Source organism: Scophthalmus maximus, chromosome 5, assembly GCF_022379125.1.
Source record: "Scophthalmus maximus strain ysfricsl-2021 chromosome 5, ASM2237912v1, whole genome shotgun sequence".
Classification (NCBI taxonomy): domain Eukaryota; kingdom Metazoa; phylum Chordata; class Actinopteri; order Pleuronectiformes; family Scophthalmidae; genus Scophthalmus; species Scophthalmus maximus.
The window spans coordinates 27402339-27428051 of NC_061519.1; the positions used below are offsets into that span (position 1 = coordinate 27402339).

The following is a 25713-nucleotide window of genomic DNA, read 5'->3' on the forward strand; positions in this document are numbered from 1 at the left end:
GTTGGTTGGCTGGATGGTTGATTGCTTGGTTGTTTGGTTGGTTGGTTGGTTGGTTGGTTGGTTGGTTGATTGGATGGTTGGTTGGTTGGTTGGTTGATTGGTTGCTTGGTTGGATGGTGGTTTGGTTGATTAGTTGTTTGATTGGATGGTTGGTTGGTTGGTTATTTACTTTTTTGGTTGGTTGTTTGGATGGTTGTTTGTGTTTTTTTGGCTGAATGGCTGGTTGGCTGGTTGTTTTTTGGTTGCTTGGTTGTTTTTTGGTTGATTGGTTGTTTTTTGTAGTAATTTTTTTAACCCTGGAATTTTAGACTTTCATTTTGCTAAAGTAAATAATTATCTGCAAGGATATAGGAACATATTAAGGATATTGAAGTGATTTGGGATTCATTCTTTTTACACATACTTTAGTACAGTCAATAAAGTAAAATGTGTTTTTATTATTGATTGATTATTACGATGCGAAAAATCATTAAAACGTCAAAGATAAAAAGTTCATAATTTATATGACGCACCCTGTTGTTGTGGGTTTTTTCAAGTGAAAAGCTTAAGTTTCCATCTTTGATTTTGTTTCACTGACTTCCATAGGCACATGTTCAATCAAAAAAGGAGAGCGAAAATAAAAACGAAGTTACGTCCGCCGGGGGACCCTCCCAGTGTGACACCCGGCAGAAGTAAACACCGGAAGCGCTAGCAGCGTTAGCTCTGTGGGTGCGAGCGCAATGCATCATGGTATATTTTTTTACTCGGTTAGTGACCATCGGATGTCCACTACCTTTCACGATGCATTCTGGAATACAATCAGTGCACTATATATGGTTTATGACATTTAATTTAAGAATTCGGACACCACTACAAAATGGCAAAGTCACGTCATGTCCGCTGGCGGAACCTCCCAGTGTGACACCCGGCGGAAGTTCTCTTTTCTTTGTTTACCTTTGTAATTACAAAAATACACACACACACACACACACACACACACACACACTATTTCACGTCTCAGTAAGTGAAAACAATAAACAGCTTTTTTTTTACTATTTCGCGTCCGCAGGCGGAACCTCCCAGTGTGACACCCGGCGGAAGTAACACCGGAAGCGCTAGCAGCGTTAGCTCTGTGGCTGTGTGGAGTCAGCTGGAAGACGCTGTGTCGTCGTGTGGCACGTGGCCAGTGGTGAAGAAGCAACAATGTGTTCAGCTCAGTGTTGGACACAGTTTGTCCTCGAGCGACTCACTGCTGCTGCTGAACTAATATCCAGAGACTTTGAACAAAGTGTCGTCGAGTACGAGGAAGAGATCGACCGTCAGCGCAGACTGCTGGACATCGTCTGGAGACCCGAGAGGAAGCTCCACAGGACCGGTGAGTCCGAGCAGGAGAGGAGCTCCAGTCTGGACCAACAGGAGCCAGAGCAACCGACTGTCACCGACAATATTCTCATCGAGTTCAATGAAGACACTGATCATCAGCGAGGACTGATGGACATCGTCTGGAGACACGAGAGGCTGCACAGGACACGTGAGTCCCACAGAACGGTGTGAAGAAGACACGAGGGAAAGACTAGTGGAGAGTTGGAATCAAACACCATCAGTGTCTGTGTGAAGAAGATTCTGTGTTTCGCCTCCGATTCAATTCAACTTTATTTGAAGAGCAACTTATCAATTTATTGAATATGTCCCTTCGTAGGTTGCTTGAGGAATAATCTTGAAGCGTTTCAGTGAAACACATTGGGTTGAAGTTCCTATTTATCTGTTATCCAGGCCTTTGTGTCTTTGAGACAATCCTGAAGTTTGTATTTTTGATAAGATCCATCTGACTTTATGAATAAATACAGCTGGATATCATCTGTATGACAGTGGGAATGTATGTGGTGCTTTCTGATCATATTGCCTCAGGGACGCATTTAAAGAGAGAAAAGTATTGATCCCAGCACAGAACCTTGTGGAACTCCATGGCTAATTTTATATGTAATGAAGAGTTGTTGTTCACATGAACACACTTAATCTATCTGACAATTATGACATGAGATTAAATAGATTGTAAAAACAATTTCATTTGTTTGCAGTTTATTGTCTTATTTATCTTCCTGCCCATAGACCTCAGATTCTATATGTTAATCACTCAATAACTTTGGATGACACTCAACTGAATCTGTTTTCTCTCATTCAACTAACAAAGATCAGAGCTGATGAAGGTTTAAACTTGTTAGGGCCCGAGCACGAGGTGCGCGGACCTGGGGCATTGCATGCACCAGGGCCGCATGCACCGAGGTGCAAGGCCCTATTGTTTCCGTAAGGATTATTATTAGGGCCCGAGCACGAGGTGCGCGGACCTGGGGCATTGCATGCACCAGGGCCGCATGCACCGAGGTGCAAGGCCCTATTGTTTCCGTAAGGATTATTAGGGCCCGAGCACGAGGTGCGCGGACCTGGGGCATTGCATGCACCAGGGCCGCATGCACCGAGGTGCAAGGCCCTATTGTTTCCGTAAGGATTATTATTATTAGGGCCCGAGCACGAGGTGCGCGGACCTGGGGCATTGCATGCACCAGGGCCGCATGCACCGAGGTGCAAGGCCCTATTGTTTCCGTAAGGATTATTATTATTATTCTTATTCAGCATCGTTCACTCATTTTACACCCTGTTCCCATATGCGAAAACGGATGAAAATTGGCACACACGTCAGAAACTGCTCCCGCTACTCAGGCCTAGAGGCCCGGCACTGGGTGTGGCCCAGGGGCTTCACAGCGCCCCCTGGAAAAATCAGCAGGTATAGGAAAAAAAAATTTGGAGTATCCTACATAAATGAAATTTGGGTGGCAGATACATCTTGTCGGACCTGACAAAAAACCTCTTGGCAAAATTTCCTATGACCAACAGGAAGTCGGCCATTTTGTGTCAAAATCCATATTTCACGTGCCATATTTTAATGAACTACTACTACAAATTTCACATGAGCTACTTCAAATTTGTTGTGTGTCATCTAAAGACCCATGGGATGAAACGATATCAAAAGCTTGAGTGTACGTCAGAGGCCCATGCTGTGACGGCGTGGCGAAAATGTGGCGAATTTCGATCCCTCGCCATGAAAATGGAAGTCGCTCGTAATCGAAGGTACATGCTCCGATCGGACCCAAACTTCTCAGGCATGATAACAGTCTCGCCCTGAACAGATTACCATGTCAATATTGGACATAGGTCATAGCGCCACCTACTGGCAACAGGAAGTAACATGTGTCTACACTTTTACGCCCTCTGTCTTATAGGTTGACCACATCATCGTCAAATTTGGTCAGCTAAGTTGTAAGAAGTTGCTAACGTGGTACTATGAAATTTGTGACCATATGTCAAACGCTGTCGCCATGGTGATGCCTTGTTCGCCATAAAATACGAATACATATTTGAGGCACTTATGATGCTTTGTGTCTCACGAAACTTGGCAGACATGTTCAGAGTGGCAAGACAATATGTCCGATATGTGTCTTTTGTCCAATTGTGTCAAAATGGCTCCATAGCGCCCCCTACAAAACTTAAAAGTCAATTATCCCACCTTTAAATTTGACGTAGAAGAACCAAATTCGGTGGGCTCATGTACCTCCCGACGACCTACGAAAAAGCCTCTTGGAGCAATTAGCTCCGCCCAACCGGAAGTCCGCCATTTTGATTTTACCTTGGCGTAAGGGGCGAACGGAAGGCCTCGTACTTTCGCGAACTCCTCCTAGGCGGTTCATCGGATCCACCTCAGACTTGGGCAACGCGTAGAGGAGGCCTTCCAGATCAAACGATATCAAAAGATTTTGTCTAAATCGAAAGGCGTGGCCGCGGTGAAGCGTGATTCGCCATGAACAGGAAGTTGCTCCAAATCAAAGGTACATGGTCTAATCTGATCCAAACTTCTCAGGCATGATAACAGTCCCGCCCTGAAAACATCTTCATGTCAATATTGGACATAAGTCATAGCGCCACCTAATGGTGATAGGAAGTTTGAAATTCTTCTTTTATGTCCTCTGCCTCGCAGGTTCACTGGAGCAACCTCAAATTTGGTCAGCTTAGTTGTGAGACATGGCTGATATGATACTTTGAAAATTTTGACCATGTGTCAAACGCTGTTGCCATGGTGACGCCCTATTCGCCATCAAATACGTTACATATTTGAGGCACTTATGATAATCTGTTTGTCACGAAACTTGGCAGACATGTTCAGAGTGGCAAGACAATATGTCCGATATGTGTCTTTTGTCCAATTGTGTCAAAATGGCTCCATAGCGCCCCCTACAAAACTTAAAAGTCAATTATCCCACCTTTAAATTTGACGTAGAAGAACTAAATTCGGTCGGCTCATGTACCTCTCGACGACCTACCAAAAAGCCTCTTGGAGCAATTAGCTCCGCCCAACCGGAAGTCAGCCATTTCGGATTTTACCTTGGTGTAAGCAGTGAACGGAAGGTGACGTACTTTGACGAACTCCTCCTAGGCGGTTATTCGGATCCGCCTCAAACTTTAGCAACGCGTAGAGGAGGCCTTCCGGATCAAACGATATCAAAAGATTTACTCCACATCGAAAGGCGTGGCCGCGGTGAGGCGTGATTCACCATGAACAGGAAGTTGCTCCAAATCAAAGCTACATGGTCTAATCTGATCCAAACTTCTCAGGCGTGATAACAGTCCCACCCTAAACACATCTACATGTCAATATTGGACATAAGTCATAGCGCCACCTAATGGTGATAGGAAGTTTGAAATTCTTCTTTTACGTCCTCTGCCTCGCAGGTTCACTGGAGAAACCTCAAATTTGGTCAGCTTAGTTGTGAGACATGGCTGATATTGTACTGTGAAATTTTTGACCATATGTCAAACGCTGTTGCCATGGTGACGCCCTGTTCGCCATCAAATACGTTACATATTTGAGGCACTTATGATGCTTTGTTTCTCATGAAACTTGGCAGACATGTTCAGAGTGGCAAGACAATATGTCTGATATGTGTCTTTTGTCCAATTGTGTCAAAATGGCTCCATAGCGCCCCCTACAACATTTCAAAGTCAATTCTAACGCCTTTAAATTTGACTTAGAAGAACCAAATTCGGTCGGCTCATGTACCTCCCGACGACCTACCAAAAAGCCTCTTGGAGCAATTAGCTCCGCCCAACCGGAAGTCAGCCATTTTGGATTTTACCTTGGGGTAAGCAGTGAACGAAAGGCGACGCACTTTGACGAACTCCTCCTACGGGACACGGGTAAGGGAATTTTCCACTTCGTGGCTGAGAATGAATGGGCATTTTCCTGCCATTGGTCAAAGGTCGTCACAATGGACTTGCGTCCCTGTTAGGGTGTCATATGGCTGTGACTAAGATCACGAATTGGACGCAAAGTGTGCTGAAGCCACTGCGCCTGTCGGTGGCGCTATCACTCCTTTCTGGGCTGGGGGGGGGGGCCCCGGGTATTGCCGTTGGACACAGGGGCCCCTACCACTTCCCTAACTCGTACACCTGTCCAACTGATGGACCTTTTTGTCCACTTCATTCACTTTGTAAATTTTTGGGTGTCCGCTTCGTGGTACATTTGTCGACATCGCAGAACTTGTCATGGTAGTACAGTACGGTACAGTAAATATGTCCAATCGGAGGAATATTTGTCCACTCTGGGTAAATGGCCCCCTTTTGCCCAAAACTCGCTTGCCGACTCTGGGGAGGGGTACCAGGGGCCCCCGGGGCCCCCGGGGGCCAAAAGTCCAATTAGCCCAGAACTCACTTGCCGACATCGGGGGGGAGAGGCCTGAGGGGGGCCCGGGAGTACCAGGGGCCCCCGGGGGCCAAAAGTCCAATTAGCCCAGAACTCACTTGCCGACATCGGGGGGAGAGGCCTGAGGGGGGCCCGGGAGTACCAGGGGCCCCCGGGGGCCAAAAGTCCAATTAGCCCAGAACTCACTTGCCGACATCGGGGGGAGAGGCCTGAGGGGGGCCCGGGAGTACCAGGGGCCCCCGGGGGCCAAAAGTCCAATTAGCCCAGAACTCACTTGCCGACATCGGGGGGAGAGGCCTGAGGGGGGCCCGGGAGTACCAGGGGCCCCCGGGGGCCAAAAGTCCAATTAGCCCAGAACTCACTTGCCGACACCGGGGGCTTGGGCACAAGGGGCCCCCGGGGGCCCCCGGGGGCCAAGAGTCCAATCGGCCCAAAACTCACTTGCCGACTTTGGGAGGAGGGCCCGAGGGGTGCCGGGGGGTACCCCAGGGGTACCAGGGGCCCCCAGGGGGTACCTGGGGGCCCCTGGGGTAGGTTGCACTTCCACCGAGTGGACATGTTCCCCCCACTGAGGAGGACTGTGCTGGCCGGGTGGAAAAGACCACCTTGCCTTTGTCCAGTTGGAATACCCTGACCTCAGCTCTAAGGTATTTTGAAGTGTACGTACACTTCGCCGCCTATTTTTAGGACCCCCGGGGAGCCGGGCAAGGGGGGGTTGGGGACGTCCACTCCGCGACATGGGCCGCTTCTTGCCACTGGACGGTTTCCGGAGCCCGCTTCCCTAGGGTGGGGAAGAGAAATCGTCGCGTCCCGACCGGCCGTCGCGAGACCCGGCGGACGCGTGGAGAGCGGCTGCCGGCGCGTCCCCGACGGCGAGAGTGCGAGGGCCCGATCATCGCTGCTCGCAGCTTTAATTATTATTATTATTCTTATTTTTCAGCATCGTTCGCTCAGTTTTCAGACTGTTCCCATACACGAAAACGAAGGAAAATTGGCACACACGTCAGAAATTCTTCCCGCTACTCAGACCCAGAGGCCTGGCACTGGGTGTGGCCATGGGGCTCCATAGCGCCCCCTTATGTAAGGGAGTCTTTTCGGGGGCATATAGTGACAGCTCTGAATCGAAGGTGCTTGGTCTGATCTGAACGAAACTTTTTAGGTATGATAAGACGACCGCCCTTAACACATCTCCATCTTAATATTGGCCATAAGTCATAGCGCCACCTACTGGCAATTTCACGTGACAAATCCTACTTTTATTTCCCCTGCCTCGCAGATTCGCCCGATCAACCTCAAACTTGCTCAGTACACTTATACATATTGGACAATGTCATATAAAAAAATCGGTGATGTTTCATCGGAAGCCGTCCGCGCGGCTATTGAAAAACTACGAGCTAACGGCTAACAAAATTGGAATCATCATAACTCAACCATATTTGGACAAATCTTTACCAGATTCCTCCTGAATGATAACTGTCCCACCCCGAACAGATTGCCATGTCAATATTGGACATAAGTCATAGCGCCACCTACTGGTAACAGGAAGTATGAAATTCTTCTTTTACATCCTGTGCCTTTCAGGATCATTGGATCCACTTCATATTTGGTCAGCTTAGTTGTGACACATGGCTGATGTTATACTGTGAACATTTTTGAAACGACTCAAACGCTGTTGCCATGGTGACGCGTTGTTCGCCATAAAATCCGTTACATATTTGAGGCACTTATGATGCTTTGTTTGTCACGAAACTTGGCAGACATGTTCAGAGTGGCAAGACGATATGTCCGATATGTGTCTTTTGTCCAATTGTGTCAAAATGGCTCCATAGCGCCCCCTAGAACACTTAAAAGTCAATTTTAACACCTTTAAATTTGACGTAGAAGAACCAAATTCGGTTGGCTCATGTACCTTCCGACGACCTACCAAAAAGCCTCTTGGAGCAATTAGCTCCGCCCAACCGGAAGTCAGCCATTTTGGATTTTACCTTGCCGTAGGTGGCAAACGGAAGGCCACGTACTTTGACGAACTCCTCCTAGGCGGTTATTCGGATCCGCCTCAAACTTTAGCAACGCGTAGAGGAGGCCTTCCGGATCAAACGATATCAAAAGATTTTCTCCACATCGAAAGGCGTGGCCGCGGTGAAGCGTGATTCGCCATGAACAGGAAGTTGCTCCAAATCAAACGTACATGCTCTAATCTGATCCAAACTTCTCAGGCATGATAACAGTCCCGCCCTAAACACATCTACATGTCAATATTGGACATAAGTCATAGCGCCACCTAATGGTAACAGGAAGTTTGAAATTGTACTTTTACGTCCTCTGCCTCGCAGGTTCACCGGAGCAACCTCAAATTTTGTCAGCTTAGTTGTGAGACATGGCTGATATTGTACTGTGAAATTTTTGACCATGTGTCAAACGCTGTTGCCACGGTGACGCCCTGTTCGCCATCAAATACGAAAACATGTTTGAGGCACTTGGGATGATTTGTGTCTCACGAAACTTGGCAGGCATGTTCAGAGTGGCAAGTCGATATGTCCAATATGTGTCTTTTGTCCAGTTGTGTCAAAATGGCTCCATAGCGCCCCCTACAACATTTAAAATTCAATTATCCCACCTTTAAATTTGACGTAGAAGAACCAAATTCGGTCGGCTCATGTACCTCCCGACGACCTACCAAAAAGCCTCTTGGAGCGATTAGCTCCGCCCAACCGGAAGTCAGCCATTTTGGATTTTACCTTACCCCTATTGGATTTTATTTTATCCCTAAGCAGTGAACGGAAGGCGACGCACTTTGACAAACTCCTCTTAGGCGTTTATTCGGATCTGTCTCAAACTTTAGCAACACGTAGAGGAGGCCTCCCTGATCAAACGATATCAAAATATTTAGTCTACATCGAAAGGCGTGGCCGTGGTGAAGCGATGAACAGGAAGTTGCTCCAAATCAAAGGTACATGGTCTGATCTCATCCAAACTTCTCAGGCATGATAACAGTCCCACCCTCAACACATTTACATGTCATAATTGAACAAAAGTAATAGCGCCACCTAATGGTAACAGGTCGTTAGAAATTTGACTTTTACTTCCTCTGCCTGGCAGGTTCACTGGAGAAAACTCAAATTCGGTCGGCTTAGTTGTGAGACAATACTGATACTGTACTGTGAAAGTTTTAACTGTGTGTCAACCGGAAGTCGACCGTTTTTATTTTTCAACCTGAAGTCTGTCTGTGACACGAACTGAACCCGTCGGGAAGACGGCATTTTCAAAGTGAGGACGCGGGGAAGAGAAATCGGCGCGTCCCGACCGGCCGTCGCGAGACTCGGCGGACGCGTGGAGAGCGGTTGCCGGCGCGTCCCCGACGGCGAGAGTGCGAGGGCCCGATCATCGCTGCTCGCAGCTTTAATTATTATTATTCTTATTCAGCATCGTTCACTCATTTTACACCCTGTTCCCATATGCGAAAACGGATGAAAATTGGCACACACGTCAGAAACTGCTCCCGCTACTCAGGCCTAGAGGCCCGGCACTGGGTGTGGCCCAGGGGCTTCACAGCGCCCCCTGGAAAAATCAGCAGGTATAGGAAAAAAAAATTTGGAGTATCCTACATAAATGAAATTTGGGAGGCAGATACATCTTGTCGGACCTGACAAAAAACCTCTTGGCAAAATTTCCTATGACCAACAGGAAGTCGGCCATTTTGTGTCAAAATCCATATTTCACGTGCCATATTTTAATGAACTACTACTACAAATTTCACATGAGCTACTTCAAATTTGTCGTGTGTCATCTAAAGACCCATGGGATGAAACGATATCAAAAGCTTGAGTGTACGTCAGAGGCCCATGCTGTGACGGCGTGGCGAAAATGTGGCGAATTTCGATCCCTCGCCATGAAAATGGAAGTCGCTCGTAATCGAAGGTACATGCTCCGATCGGACCCAAACTTCTCAGGCATGATAACAGTCTCGCCCTGAACAGATTACCATGTCAATATTGGACATAGGTCATAGCGCCACCTACTGGCAACAGGAAGTAACATGTGTCTACACTTTTAGGCCCTCTGTCTTATAGGTTGACCACATCATCGTCAAATTTGGTCAGCTAAGTTGTAAGAAGTTGCTAACGTGGTACTATGAAATTTGTGACCATATGTCAAACGCTGTCGCCATGGTGACGCCTTGTTCGCCATAAAATACGAATACATATTTGAGGCACTTATGATGCTTTGTGTCTCACGAAACTTGGCAGACATGTTCAGAGTGGCAAGTCGATATGTCCGATATGTGTCTTTTGTCCAATTGTGTCAAAATGGCTCCATAGCGCCCCCTACAAAACTTAAAAGTCAATTATCCCACCTTTAAATTTGACGTAGAAGAACCAAATTCGGTGGGCTAATGAACCTCCCGACGACCTACGAAAAAGCCTCTTGGAGCAATTAGCTCCGCCCAACCGGAAGTCCGCCATTTTGATTTTACCTTGGCGTAAGGGGCGAACGGAAGGCCTCGTACTTTCGCGAACTCCTCCTAGGCGGTTCATGGGATCCGCCTCAAACTTGGGCAACGCGTAGAGGAGGCCTTCCGGATCAAACGATATCAAAAGATTTACTCCACATCGAAAGGCGTGGCCGCGGTGAGGCGTGATTCACCATGAACAGGAAGTTGCTCCAAATCAAAGCTACATGGTCTAATCTGATCCAAACTTCTGAGGCGTGATAACAGTCCCACCCTAAACACATCTACATGTCAATATTGGACATAAGTCATAGCGCCACCTAATGGTGATAGGAAGTTTGAAATTCTTCTTTTACGTCCTCTGCCTCGCAGGTTCACTGGAGAAACCTCAAATTTGGTCAGCTTAGTTGTGAGACATGGCTGATATTGTACTGTGAAATTTTTGACCATATGTCAAACGCTGTTGCCATGGTGACGCCCTGTTCGCATTCAAATACGTTACATATTTGAGGCACTTATGATGCTTTGTTTCTCATGAAACTTGGCAGACATGTTCAGAGTGGCAAGACAATATGTCTGATATGTGTCTTTTGTCCAACTGTGTCAAAATGGCTCCATAGCGCCCCCTACAACATTTCAAAGTCAATTCTAACGCCTTTAAATTTGACTTAGAAGAACCAAATTCGGTCGGCTCATGTACCTCCCGACGACCTACCAAAAAGCCTCTTGGAGCAATTAGCTCCGCCCAACCGGAAGTCAGCCATTTTGGATTTTACCTTGGGGTAGGCAGTGAACGAAAGGCGACGCACTTTGACGAACTCCTCCTACGGGACACGGGTAAGGGAATTTTCCACTTCGTGGCTGAGAATGAATGGGCATTTTCCTGCCATTGGTCAAAGGTCGTCACAATGGACTTGCGTCCCTGTTAGGGTGTCATATGGCTGTGACTAAGATCACGAATTGGACGCAAAGTGTGCTGAAGCCACTGCGCCTGTCGGTGGCGCTATCACTCCTTTCTGGGCTGGGGGGGGGGGGCCCCGGGTATTGCCGTTGGACACAGGGGCCCCTACCACTTCCCTAACTCGTACACCTGTCCAACTGATGGACCTTTTTGTCCACTTCATTCACTTTGTAAATTTTTGGGTGTCCGCTTCGTGGTACATTTGTCGACATTGCAGAACTTGTCATGGTAGTACAGTACGGTACAGTAAATATGTCCAATCGGTGGAATATTTGTCCACTCTGGGTAAATGGCCCCCTTTTGCCCAAAACTCGCTTGCCGACTCTGGGGCGGGGTACCAGGGGCCCCCGGGGCCCCCGGGGGCCAAAAGTCCAATTAGCCCAGAACTCACTTGCCGACATCGGGGGGGAGAGGCCTGAGGGGGGCCCGGGAGTACCAGGGGCCCCCGGGGGCCAAAAGTCCAATTAGCCCAGAACTCACTTGCCGACATCGGGGGGAGAGGCCTGAGGGGGGCCCGGGAGTACCAGGGGCCCCCGGGGGCCAAAAGTCCAATTAGCCCAGGACTCACTTGCCGACATCGGGGGGAGAGGCCTGAGGGGGGCCCGGGAGTACCAGGGGCCCCCGGGGGCCAAAAGTCCAATTATCCCAGAACTCAATTGCCAGCACCGGGTGCTTTGGCACAAGGGGCCCCCGGGGGCACCCGGGGTAGGTTGCACTTCCACCGAGTGGACATGTTCCCCCCACTGAGGAGGACTGTGCTGGCCGGGTGGAAGAGACCACCTTGCCTTTGTCCAGTTGGAATACCCTGACCTCAGCTCTAAGGTATTTTGAAGTGTACGTACACTTCGCCGCCTATTTTTAGGACCCCCGGGGAGCCGGGCAAGGGGGGGTTGGGGACGTCCACTCCGCGACATGGGCCGCTTCTTGCCACTGGACGGTTTCCGGAGCCCGCTTCCCTAGGGTGGGGAAGAGAAATCGTCGCGTCCCGACCGGCCGTCGCGAGACCCGGCGGACGCGTGGAGAGCGGCTGCCGGCGCGTCCCCGACGGCGAGAGTGCGAGGGCCCGATCATCGCTGCTCGCAGCTTTAATTATTATTATTCTTATTCAGCATCGTTCACTCATTTTACACCCTGTTCCCATATGCGAAAACGGATGAAAATTGGCACACACGTCAGAAACTGCTCCCGCTACTCAGGCCTAGAGGCCCGGCACTGGGTGTGGCCCAGGGGCTTCACAGCGCCCCCTGGAAAAATCAGCAGGTATAGGAAAAAAAATTTTGGAGTATCCTACATAAATGAAATTTGGGTGGCAGATACATCTTGTCGGACCTGACAAAAAACCTCTTGGCAAAATTTCCTATGACCAACAGGAAGTCGGCCATTTTGTGTCAAAATCCATATTTCACGTGCCATATTTTAATGAACTACTACTACAAATTTCACATGAGCTACTTCAAATTTGTCGTGTGTCATCTAAAGACCCATGGGATGAAACGATATCAAAAGCTTGAGTGTACGTCAGAGGCCCATGCTGTGACGGCGTGGCGAAAATGTGGCGAATTTCGATCCCTCGCCATGAAAATGGAAGTCGCTCGTAATCGAAGGTACATGCTCCGATCGGACCCAAACTTCTCAGGCATGATAACAGTCTCGCCCTGAACAGATTACCATGTCAATATTGGACATAGGTCATAGCGCCACCTACTGGCAACAGGAAGTAACATGTGTCTACACTTTTACGCCCTCTGTCTTATAGGTTGACCACATCATCGTCAAATTTGGTCAGCTAAGTTGTAAGAAGTTGCTAACGTGGTACTATGAAATTTGTGACCATATGTCAAACGCTGTCGCCATGGTGACGCCTTGTTCGCCATAAAATACGAATACATATTTGAGGCACTTATGATGCTTTGTGTCTCACGAAACTTGGCAGACATGTTCAGAGTGGCAAGACAATATGTCCGATATGTGTCTTTTGTCCAATTGTGTCAAAATGGCTCCATAGCGCCCCCTACAAAACTTAAAAGTCAATTATCCCACCTTTAAATTTGACGTAGAAGAACCAAATTCGGTGGGCTCATGTACCTCCCGACGACCTACGAAAAAGCCTCTTGGAGCAATTAGCTCCGCCCAACCGGAAGTCCGCCATTTTGATTTTACCTTGGCGTAAGGGGCGAACGGAAGGCCTCGTACTTTCGCGAACTCCTCCTAGGCGGTTCATGGGATCCGCCTCAAACTTGGGCAACGCGTAGAGGAGGCCTTCCAGATCAAACGATATCAAAAGATTTTGTCTAAATCGAAAGGCATGGCCGCGGTGAAGCGTGATTCGCCATGAACAGGAAGTTGCTCCAAATCAAAGGTACATGGTCTAATCTGATCCAAACTTCTCAGGCATGATAACAGTCCCGCCCTGAAAACATCTTCATGTCAATATTGGACATAAGTCATAGCGCCACCTAATGGTGATAGGAAGTTTGAAATTCTTCTTTTATGTCCTCTGCCTCGCAGGTTCACTGGAGCAACCTCAAATTTGGTCAGCTTAGTTGTGAGACATGGCTGATATGATACTTTGAAAATTTTGACCATGTGTCAAACGCTGTTGCCATGGTGACGCCCTGTTCGCCATCAAATACGTTACATATTTGAGGCACTTATGATAATTTATTTGTCACGAAACTTGGCAGACATGTTCAGAGTGGCAAGACAATATGTCCGATATGTGTCTTTTGTCCAATTGTGTCAAAATGGTTCCATAGCGCCCCCTACAAAACTTAAAAGTCAATTATCGCACCTTTAAATTTGACGTAGAAGAAGTAAATTCGGTCGGCTCATGTACCTCTCGACGACCTACCAAAAAGCCTCTTGGAGCAATTAGCTCCGCCCAACCGGAAGTCAGCCATTTCGGATTTTACCTTGGTGTAAGCAGTGAACGGAAGGTGACGTACTTTGACGAACTCCTCCTAGGCGGTTATTCGGATCCGCCTCAAACTTTAGCAACGCGTAGAGGAGGCCTTCCGGATCAAACGATATCAAAAGATTTACTCCACATCGAAAGGCGTGGCCGCGGTGAGGCGTGATTCACCATGAACAGGAAGTTGCTCCAAATCAAAGCTACATGGTCTAATCTGATCCAAACTTCTCAGGCGTGATAACAGTCCCACCCTAAACACATCTACATGTCAATATTGGACATAAGTCATAGCGCCACCTAATGGTGATAGGAAGTTTGAAATTCTTCTTTTACGTCCTCTGCCTCGCAGGTTCACTGGAGAAACCTCAAATTTGGTCAGCTTAGTTGTGAGACATGGTTGATATTGTACTGTGAAATTTTTGACCATGTGTCAAACGCTGTTGCCATGGTGACGCCCTGTTCGCCATCAAATACGTTACATATTTGAGGCACTTATGATGCTTTGTTTCTCATGAAACTTGGCAGACATGTTCAGAGTGGCAAGACAATATGTCTGATATGTGTCTTTTGTCCAATTGTGTCAAAATGGCTCCATAGCGCCCCCTACAACATTTCAAAGTCAATTCTAACGCCTTTAAATTTGACTTAGAAGAACCAAATTCGGTCGGCTCATGTACCTCCCGATGACCTACCAAAAAGCCTCTTGGAGCAATTAGCTCCGCCCAACCGGAAGTCAGCCATTTTGGATTTTACCTTGGGGTAAGCAGTGAACGAAAGGCGACGCACTTTGACGAACTCCTCCTAGGCGGTTATTCGGATCTGCCTCAAACTTTAGCAACGCGTAGAGGAGGCCTTCCGGATCAAACGATATCAAAAGATTTAGTCTACATGGGAAGGCGTGGCCGTGGTGAAGCGTGATTCGCCATGAACAGGAAGTTGCTCCAAATCAAAGGTACATGGTCTGATCTGATCCAAACTTCTCAGGCATGATAACAGTCCCACCCTCAACACATCTACAATATCATAATTGAACACAAGTCATAGCGCCACCTAATGGTAACAGGTCATTAGAAATTTGAATTTTTACTTCCTGTGCCTGGCATGTTCACTGGAGAAACCTCAAATTTGGTCGGCTTAGTTGTGAGACAAGGCCGATATTGTACTGTGAACGTTTTGACCGTGTGTCAACCGGAGGTCGACCTTTTTGATTTTTCGACCTGAAGTCTGTCGGTGCCACGAACTGAACCCGCAGGGAAACGGAATTTTCAAAGTGAGGACACGGGGAAGGGAATTTTCCACTTCGTGGCTGAGAATGAATGGGCATTTTCCTGCCATTGGTCAAAGGTCGTCACAATGGACTTGCGTCCCTGTTAGGGTGTCATATGGCTGTGACTAAGATCACGAATTGGACGCAAAGTGTGCCGAAGCCACTGCGCCTGTCGGTGGCGCTATCACTCCTTTCTGGGCTGGGGGGGGGGGCCCCCGGGTATTGCCGTTGGACACAGGGGCCCCTACCACTTCCCTAACTCGTACACCTGTCCAACTGATGGACCTTTTTGTCCACTTCATTCACTTTGTAAATTTTTGGGTGTCCGCTTCGTGGTACATTTGTCGACATCGCAGAACTTGTCATGGTAGTACAGTACGGTACAGTAAATATGTCCAATCGGAGGAATATTTGTCCACTCTGGGTAAATGGCCCCCTTTTGCCAAAAACTCGCTTGCCGACTCTGGGGCGGGGTACCATGGGCCCCCGGGGCCCCCGGGGGCCAAAAGTCCAATTAGCCCAGAACTCACTTGCCGACATCGGGGGGGAGAGGCCTGAGGGGGGCCCGGGAGTACCAGGGGCCCCCGGGGGCCAAAAGTTCAATTAGCCCAGAACTCACTTGCCGACATCGGGGGGGAGAGGCCTGAGGGGGGCCCGGGAGTACCAGGGGCCCCCGGGGGCCAAAAGTCCAATTAGCCCAGAACTCACTTGCCGACATCGGGGGGAGAGGCCTGAGGGGGGCCCGGGAGTACCAGGGGCCCCCGGGGGCCAAAAGTCCAATTAGCCCAGAACTCACTTGCCGACATCGGGGGGAGAGGCCTGAGGGGGGCCCGGGAGTGCCAGGGGCCCCCGGGGGCCAAAAGTCCAATTAGCCCAGAACTCACTTGCCGACACCGGGGGCTTTGGCACAAGGGGCCCCCGGGGGCCCCCGGGGGCCAAGAGTCCAATCGGCCCAAAACTCACTTGCCGACTTTGGGAGGAGGGCCCGAGGGGTGCCGGGGGGTACCCCAGGGGTACCAGGGGCCCCCAGGGGGTACCTGGGGTCCCCTGGGGTAGGTTGCACTTCCACCGAGTGGACATGTTCCCCCCACTGAGGAGGACTGTGCTGGCTGGGTGGAAGAGACCACCTTGCCTTTGTCCAGTTGGAATACCCTGACCTCAGCTCTAAGGTATTTTGAAGTGTACGTACACTTCGCCGCCTATTTTTAGGACCCCCGGGGAGCCGGGCAAGGGGGGGTTGGGGACGTCCACTCCGTGACATGGGCCGCTTCTTGCCACTGGACGGTTTCCGGAGCCCGCTTCCCTAGGGTGGGGAAGAGAAATCGTCGCGTCCCGACCGGCCGTCGCGAGACCCGGCGGACGCGTGGAGAGCGGCTGCCGGCGCGTCCCCGACGGCAAGAGTGCGAGGGCCCGATCATCGCTGCTCGCAGCTTTAATTATTATTCTTATTCAGCATCGTTCACTCATTTTACACCCTGTTCCCATATGCGAAAACGGATGAAAATTGGCACACACGTCAGAAACTGCTCCCGCTACTCAGGCCTAGAGGCCCGGCACTGGGTGTGGCCCAGGGGCTTCACAGCGCCCCCTGGAAAAATCAGCAGGTATAGGAAAAAAAATTTTGGAGTATCCTACATAAATGAAATTTGGGAGGCAGATACATCTTGTCGGACCTGACAAAAAACCTCTTGGCAAAATTTCCTATGACCAACAGGAAGTCGGCCATTTTGTGTCAAAATCCATATTTCACGTGCCATATTTTAATGAACTACTACTACAAATTTCACATGAGCTACTTCAAATTTGTCGTGTGTCATCTAAAGACCCATGGGATGAAACGATATCAAAAGCTTGAGTGTACGTCAGAGGCCCATGCTGTGACGGCGTGGCGAAAATGTGGCGAATTTCGATCCCTCGCCATGAAAATGGAAGTCGCTCGTAATCGAAGGTACAAGCTCCGATCGGACCCAAACTTCTCAGGCATGATAACAGTCTCGCCCTGAACAGATTACCATGTCAATATTGGACATAGGTCATAGCGCCACCTACTGGCAACAGGAAGTAACATGTGTCTACACTTTTACGCCCTCTGTCTTATAGGTTGACCACATCATCGTCAAATTTGGTCAGCTAAGTTGTAAGAAGTTGCTAACGTGGTACTATGAAATTTGTGACCATATGTCAAACGCTGTCACCATGGTGACGCCTTGTTCGCCATAAAATACGAATACATATTTGAGGCACTTATGATGCTTTGTGTCTCACGAAACTTGGCAGACATGTTCAGAGTGGCAAGACAATATGTCCGATATGTGTCTTTTGTCCAATTGTGTCAAAATGGCTCCATAGCGCCCCCTACAAAACTTAAAAGTCAATTATCCCACCTTTAAATTTGACGTAGAAGAACCAAATTCGGTGGGCTCATGTACCTCCCGACGACCTACGAAAAAGCCTCTTGGAGCAATTAGCTCCGCCCAACCGGAAGTCCGCCATTTTGATTTTACCTTGGCGTAAGGGGCGAACGGAAGGCCTCGTACTTTCGCGAACTCCTCCTAGGCGGTTCATGGGATCCGCCTCAAACTTGGGCAACACGTAGAGGAGGCCTTCCAGATCAAACGATATCAAAAGATTTTGTCTAAATCGAAAGGCGTGGCCGCGGTGAAGCGTGATTCGCCATGAACAGGAAGTTGCTCCAAATCAAAGGTACATGGTCTAATCTGATCCAAACTTCTCAGGCATGATAACAGTCCCGCCCTGAAAACATCTTCATGTCAATATTGGACATAAGTCATAGCGCCACCTAATGGTGATAGGAAGTTTGAAATTCTTCTTTTATGTCCTCTGCCTCGCAGGTTCACTGAGGCAACCTCAAATTTGGTCAGCTTAGTTGTGAGACATGGCTGATATGATACTTTGAAAATTTTGACCATGTGTCAAACGCTGTTGCCATGGTGACGCCCTGTTCGCCATCAAATACGTTACATATTTGAGGCACTTATGATAATTTGTTTGTCACGAAACTTGGCAGACATGTTCAGAGTGGCAAGACAATATGTCCGATATGTGTCTTTTGTCCAATTGTGTCAAAATGGCTCCATAGCGCCCCCTACAAAACTTAAAAGTCAATTATCGCACCTTTAAATCTGACGTAGAAGAACTAAATTCGGTCGGCTCATGTACCTCTCGACGACCTACCAAAAAGCCTCTTGGAGCAATTAGCTCCGCCCAACCGGAAGTCAGCCATTTCGGATTTTACCTTGGTGTAAGCAGTGAACGGAAGGTGACGTACTTTGACGAACTCCTCCTAGGCGGTTATTCGGATCCGCCTCAAACTTTAGCAACGCGTAGAGGAGGCCTTCCGGATCAAACGATATCAAAAGATTTACTCCACATCGAAAGGCGTGGCCGCGGTGAGGCGTGATTCACCATGAACAGGAAGTTGCTCCAAATCAAAGCTACATGGTCTAATCTGATCCAAACTTCTCAGGCGTGATAACAGTCCCACCCTAAACACATCTACATGTCAATATTGGACATAAGTCATAGCGCCACCTAATGGTGATAGGAAGTTTGAAATTCTTCTTTTACGTCCTCTGCCTCGCAGGTTCACTGGAGAAACCTCAAATTTGGTCAGCTTAGTTGTGAGACATGGCTGATATTGTACTGTGAAATTTTTGACCATATGTCAAACGCTGTTGCCATGGTGACGCCCTGTTCGCCATCAAATACGTTACATATTTGAGGCACTTATGATGCTTTGTTTCTCATGAAACTTGGCAGACATGTTCAGAGTGGCAAGACAATATGTCTGATATGTGTCTTTTGTCCAATTGTGTCAAAATGGCTCCATAGCGCCCCCTACAACATTTCAAAGTCAATTCTAACGCCTTTAAATTTGACTTAGAAGAACCAAATTCGGTCGGCTCATGTACCTCCCGACGACCTACCAAAAAGCCTCTTGGAGCAAATTAGCTCCGCCCAACCGGAAGTCAGCCATTTTGGATTTTACCTTGGGGTAGGCAGTGAACGAAAGGCGACGCACTTTGACGAACTCCTCCTACGGGACACGAGTAAGGGAATTTTCCACTTCGTGGCTGAGAATGAATGGGCATTTTCCTGCCATTGGTCAAAGGTCGTCACAATGGACTTGCGTCCCTGTTAGGGTGTCATATGGCTGTGACTAAGATCACGAATTGGACGCAAAGTGTGCTGAAGCCACTGCGCCTGTCGGTGGCGCTATCACTCCTTTCTGGGCTGGGGGGGGTGCCCCGGGTATTGCCGTTGGACACAGGGGCCCCTACCACTTCCCTAACTCGTACACCTGTCCAACTGATGGACCTTTTTGTCCACTTCATTCACTTTGTAAATTTTTGGGTGTCCGCTTCGTGGTACATTTGTCGACATCGCAGAACTTGTCATGGTAGTACAGTGTGGTACAGTAAATATGTCCAATCGGAGGAATATTTGTCCACTCTGGGTAAATGGCCCCCTTTTGCCCAAAACTCGCTTGCCGACTCTGGGGAGGGGTACCAGGGGCCCCCGGGGCCCCCAGGGGCCAAAAGTCCAATTAGCCCAGAACTCACTTGCCGACATCGGGGGGGAGAGGCCTGAGGGGGGCCCGGGAGTACCAGGGGCCCCCGGGGGCCAAAAGTCCAATTAGCCCAGAACTCACTTGCCGACATCGGGGGGAGAGGCCTGAGGGGGGCCCGGGAGTACCAGGGGCCCCCGGGGGCCAAAAGTCCAATTAGCCCAGAACTCACTTGCCGACATCGGGGGGAGAGGCCTGAGGGGGGCCCGGGAGTACCAGGGGCCCCCGGGGGCCAAAAGTCCAATTAGCCCAGAACTCACTTGCCAACACCGGGGGCTTGGGCACAAGGGGCCCCCGGGGGCCACCGGGGGCCAAGAGTCCAATCGGCCCAAAACTCACTTGCCGACTTTGGGAGGAGGGCCCGAGGGGTGCCGGGGGGTACCCCAGGGGTACCAGGGGCCCCCAGGGGGTACCTGGGGGCCCCTGGGGTAGGTTGCACTTCCACCGAGTGGACATGTTCCCCCCACTGAGGAGGACTGTGCTGGCCGGGTGGAAAAGACCACCTTGCCTTTGTCCAGTTGGAATACCCTGACCTCAGCTCTAAGGTATTTTGAAATGTACGTACACTTCGCCGCCTATTTTTAGGACCCCCGGGGAGCCGGGCAAGGGGGGGTTGGGGACGTCCACTCCGCGACATGGGCCGCTTCTTGCCACTGGACGGTTTCCGGAGCCCGCTTCCCTAGGGTGGGGAAGAGAAATCGTCGCGTCCCGACCGGCCGTCGCGAGACCCGGCGGACGCGTGGAGAGCGGCTGCCGGCGCGTCCCCGACGGCAAGAGTGCGAGGGCCCGATCATCGCTGCTCGCAGCTTTAATTCTGATTTGTTCTGATGTCTGTTTTCTTCACCATCACATTAGAGACGATGTCTCTTGTGTCCCTTTGTTCCTCCAGAGCTCCCACAGCAACACGTCTGTCAGGAGGAGGAGGTTCTCTCTGAGCAGCAGCTCTGTGACCAGGAGAGGAGCTCCAGTCTGGACCAACAGGAGCCAGAGCCTCCACAGATGAAAGAGGAGCAGGAGGAACCAGTCAGCAGTCAGGAGGGAGAGCAGCTTGTACTGAAGCAGGAGACTGACACCTTCATGTTGACTCCTACTTATGAGGAAAGTGAGCACAGTGAACCAGAACCAAACAGTGACCAGCAGCTCCTCTCTCACTACTCTCCTGTAGCTGAGAGCCACGATCAGAGAGGAAGTGATCATGTGGAGCCAGGACCAACTAGAAATGAAGAGACAAAGAGAAAGAAGAGACGTCACAATAACACGAGTCACAGTGACAACGTAGACAACTCTCCTCCAACAAAGAGTCACTGTTACACTCACACAGAGTTTATCAACAAGCGACTATCTGCTGCTGCTGAACAAATATTCATATTCTTTGAAAAAACTGTCGTCAAGTACAAGGAAGAGATCGACCGTCAGCGCAGACTGCTGGACATCTGTTTGAAACCTCAGATAAAGCTCCACAGGACCGGTGAGTACAAGAAGTACTCAATTTTATTTGAATATTTAACTTTCACTGTTCTTCAAACTGTCAAAGTTAAATTATTCTGCTAATACCTTAACATGGATGGCGTAATGCCCTAAACCCAATAGAACAATGCACGAGTAATGATACTTGCCAATCTTTTGATGACTTTACTATTGGAGTTCCACAGGGATCTGTCCTTGGACATATTTTATTTTGCTTATGCATTAATGTTTTCCCATGATTTGCCCAGAGGTCCACATCCACATGTATGCAGATGATAGTCATTATACCCGTGCTAACACAAGGGAACAGGCTGCTTCAAAACTAACTGCAGAATTGAACATAGTGTCAGACTGTTTAAATCAGTTACTACCTTCCTTAATCCCAACCAGGCAGATGTTTTGGCAGTGGCTACGGCCCTCCTAGTCCAAGCAGTTTTCCTTCAAAATCTAGTTCATAAATGCGCTTGGTATTTTGCGAACTTGCAGACTGGAGAGAACTGACAGTTGTGTGTAGCTTTTGACAGATGGAGGCTATTCCTGACAGAGAGAAGCCATTTGAGTGTCCATCTTTGTGCCCAACATTTCAATTGCCAACATAATCTTCTCCACAGAGCTTGGAGAAAATTAATCATCTTTATTAGTTTCACTAGGTTCTACTTTGCTAGCAGTAGCCATTAAGGCAGCATTGTCCCTCCTCTTGGTTTGGGATTTATCACGAGTAATAATAATAATAATATTAATAATATATTGGATTCATAAAGCGCTCAGGTTTTAGCCATTGTTAAAAGCTGGCATATCGTACATTAACGTCCTCCTTTCGCCCAGATTGTGTCACCATGGCTTACAAAGTGTTATGAAAAGAATATACAAATATGTTTGAATATATCACATACTACAATAACTAATATTAAAGTTATTGGCGGAGCTCAGGACTTCGCAGCCTCACATGCCGAGCGCCTGACTGGAACCCAAGCTTCATGATTTTGAAAACAACACTTGAAACATGGCTCAATAAAATATTGGCATGTGATCAGTGACCATGGAGTCAATAAAGGTTTAAACTTGTTCTGATGTCTGTTTTCTTCACCATCACATTAGAGACGATGTCTCTTGTGTCCCTTTGTTCCTCCAGAGCTCCCACAGCAACACGTCTGTAAGGAGGAGGAGGTTCTCTCTGAGCAGCAGCTCTGTGACCAGGAGAGGAACTCCAGTCTGGACCAACAGGAGCCAGAGCCTCCACAGATGAAAGAGGAGCAGGAGGAACCAGTCAGCAGTCAGGAGGGAGAGCAGCTTGTACTGAAGCAGGAGACTGACACCTTCATGTTGACTCCTACTTATGAGGAAAGTGAGCACAGTGAACCAGAACCAAACAGTGACCAGCAGCTCCTCTCTCACTACTCTCCTGTAGCTGAGAGCCACGATCAGAGAGGAAGTGATCATGTGGAGCCAGGACCAACTAGAAATGAAGAGACAAAGAGAAAGAAGAGACGTCACAATAACACGAGTCACAGTGACAACGTAGACAACTCTCCTCCAACAAAGAGTCGCTGTAACACTAACACAGGTGAGAAGCTGTATCCTTGCCTGGATTGTGGGAGAGATTTTAGGTTCCATAGTGCCTTAAAGGTCCACATGAGAAGTCACACAGGAGAGAAACCATATCCTTGCAAGGATTGTGGGAAAGCTTTTAGCCTCAATAGTTCCTTAAAGGTCCACATGAGAACTCACACAGGAGAGAAACCATATCCTTGTGAAACATGTGGGAAATGTTTCAGTCAGAGTTCTGTGCTGAATGTTCACATGAGAACTCACACAGGTGAGAAACCTTATTCTTGTGAAACATGTGGGAAGTGTTTCACAGAAAGTAAATCTTTGACTATTCACATAAGAACTCACACAGGTGAGAAACCTTATTCTTGTGAAACATGTGGGAAATGTTTCAAACGGAGTGCTCACCTGAATGTTCACATGAGAACTCACACAGGTGAGAAACCTTATTCTTGTGAAACATGTGGGAAATGTTTCAGTCAGAGTTCTGTGCTTAATATTCACATGAGAATTCACACGGGCGAGAAGCCATATTCTTGTGAAACATGTGGGAAATGTTTCAAATGGAGTGCTCACCTGAATTATCACATGAAAACTCACAGAGGTGAGAAGCCAAATCCTTGTGAAACATGTGGGAAGTGTTTCAGTCAGCGATCATCCTTGAAAAAGCACATGAGAATTCATACAGATTAAAAGTCGTACACTTAATGAACATGTGGGGACCGTTCACACTCAGTGCTGAATTGACAGTGAACATGAGGAGAAACCACATCACCACAACACCTGAGGGAGAAGCTGCTTCGATGTGTCTCAGTTAGGAAGTCACATGAGATCACAAACAGTACAGTGACATACTGTGTTTGTAAAATTTGTGGGAGACATTCAGTTGAAGTGGTTCATGGACAAAATACAAGAACCCACAGAAGTGAAGAGACACAAAATCACAGCTGATGTGCTCAAACTAAGCACTACAATTAAAAAATAGCAGTACATCCTCTGCTCTTCTTTTCCTTTTCTGCCACATTTTAATATCTGCCACTGTCAGAGAACAACAGAAAACACCGGAGCAGAAGGTTACGATAATGCGCCTGTTTCGCTGGTTGCAAACCGCCATTAAAAAGGACGAAGAAGAGACTATAACCAATCACGTTGCGGGCTCTTAGCTGGTTTATGACCCAAGAACACGGCCTGAACCAGAGCTCCAGATGATATTTGGGGAAAAAACTCAACTGGAAAAGGATTATAGATAGTGTTGGTAAATTTGATGACAATACATGTTTTAATATCTCTAATATTGTGTGTGATGTATATTAGGCCTGAGTGGTCTGAAGGCCACTGCAGGAAAGTCTGAGATGAGGATGTTTTATGTTTGTATGAGGAGTTGCCATCATGTCCCTGGTGGAGTTAATCAGCATTTTATATTCTTGAGTCGTTAAAGCAATCGTTTGAAGATCAAACTAGAGTTTGGACATTTCTATTCCTCGTCAGTGTTTGAGACAAATCGACAATTCCTCCAGGGTTCCTAAAGTATCTGCTGAAGATGTGATTGGATGCTGGTCGGTGACAGTTGTCGCCAAGGTGAACCCATCCAGGTCTCGGTCCAGATCAGAGCTAAAACCATTGAATCTGTTCATCATTAAGTTACCACAGTGTTTGTGAATGAATGTGTTTTTCAGACTTTCCAGGCTGACGATGATTATGGTTAATTTCAATAAAATTTTACAATTTTACTTGTGCGCCTTTTTATTTGTTGAATTACGGCTGGGAAATGACAATAAATATCCCTCGAGATCTCAAAAATCCTGTTCAATTGTATGGCATTTTATTTTTAAAGCATATCAACTTATGATCTTAATGTAAATGACCTAAACTACACAGATATAAGAACAAGAACACTTAAATTAAACAAATCAACTCTGAGGACAAATATTCTACTTTTGCTCCTCTACATTGACTTGAAAGCTTTATTTTATAAGATTTGACATAAAAGCAACTCATGAGCTTAAGAAATATGATGTCTTATCCAACTTTTCATCAGGACGTGAAGAAGTTCAACAAATATTCTCTCATCTGCTCGAAGAAGACAACGAAGACGCTGCTTTCATTTCGTGTAAGTGGAACTACGTCACTCCCGCAGGCGAAACCTCCCAGTGTGACACCCGGCGGAAGTAACACCGGAAGCGCTAGCAGCGTTAGCTCTGTGGGTGTGAGCGCAATGCATCATGGTATATATTTCTCGGTTAGTGACCATCGGATGTCCACTACCTTTCACGATGCATTCTGGGATACAATCAGTGCACTAGTACTGTTTGTGATCTCATGTGACTTCCTAACTGAGACACATCGAAGGATCTTTTCCCTCAGGTGTTGTGGTGATGTGGTTTCTCACCAGTGTGGCTCTTCTCATGTTCACTGTCAATTCAATTCACTTCAATAGTATTTCTATAGCGTCAATTATAGTCAATATACAGTATTACAGGGAAAACCCAACAAATCCCACAATGAGCAAAGCACTTGGCGGCTATGGAGGAAAAACCTCCCTTTAAACAGGAAGAAATCTCTGAAAGAACCAGACTCGTTGTGGGCCGCCGCTTTAATCTCTACCAGGCTGATACTTATAATTACAAAAATATTACTGACACTTATGAATGCAATTATGTTGTTGATATTATTTGTAATCATATTAATACTAATAATGACAGGTTTGGATCCTGCAGCTCTGGGTCAGAGATACACCAGAAGAGAGAGAAAACTAAACATTGGTAATTCAGCATCAACTGTGAAAGTTCT

General features: G+C 47.9%; 1 protein-coding gene across 2 annotated transcripts; it reads left to right on the forward strand.

Moving 5' to 3' along the window:
• The first annotated feature begins 1045 nt into the window (after positions 1-1045).
• Positions 1046-24653, forward strand: LOC118310846 (zinc finger protein 239-like). Of its 2 annotated transcripts, none has more exons than XM_035634162.2 (3): positions 1046-1510; positions 20798-21376; positions 22508-24653. In XM_035634162.2, the coding sequence occupies exons 1-3, from the start codon at positions 1183-1185 to the stop codon at positions 23614-23616; spliced, it is 2016 nt and encodes a 671-aa protein (XP_035490055.2). In that variant the 5' UTR covers positions 1046-1182; the 3' UTR covers positions 23617-24653. The 2 variants fall into 2 exon arrangements, with proteins under 2 accessions (XP_035490055.2, XP_035490059.2); XM_035634166.2 differs by having other exon boundaries at positions 1048-1510; positions 22474-22609.
• The last annotated feature ends 1060 nt before the right edge of the window (positions 24654-25713 follow it).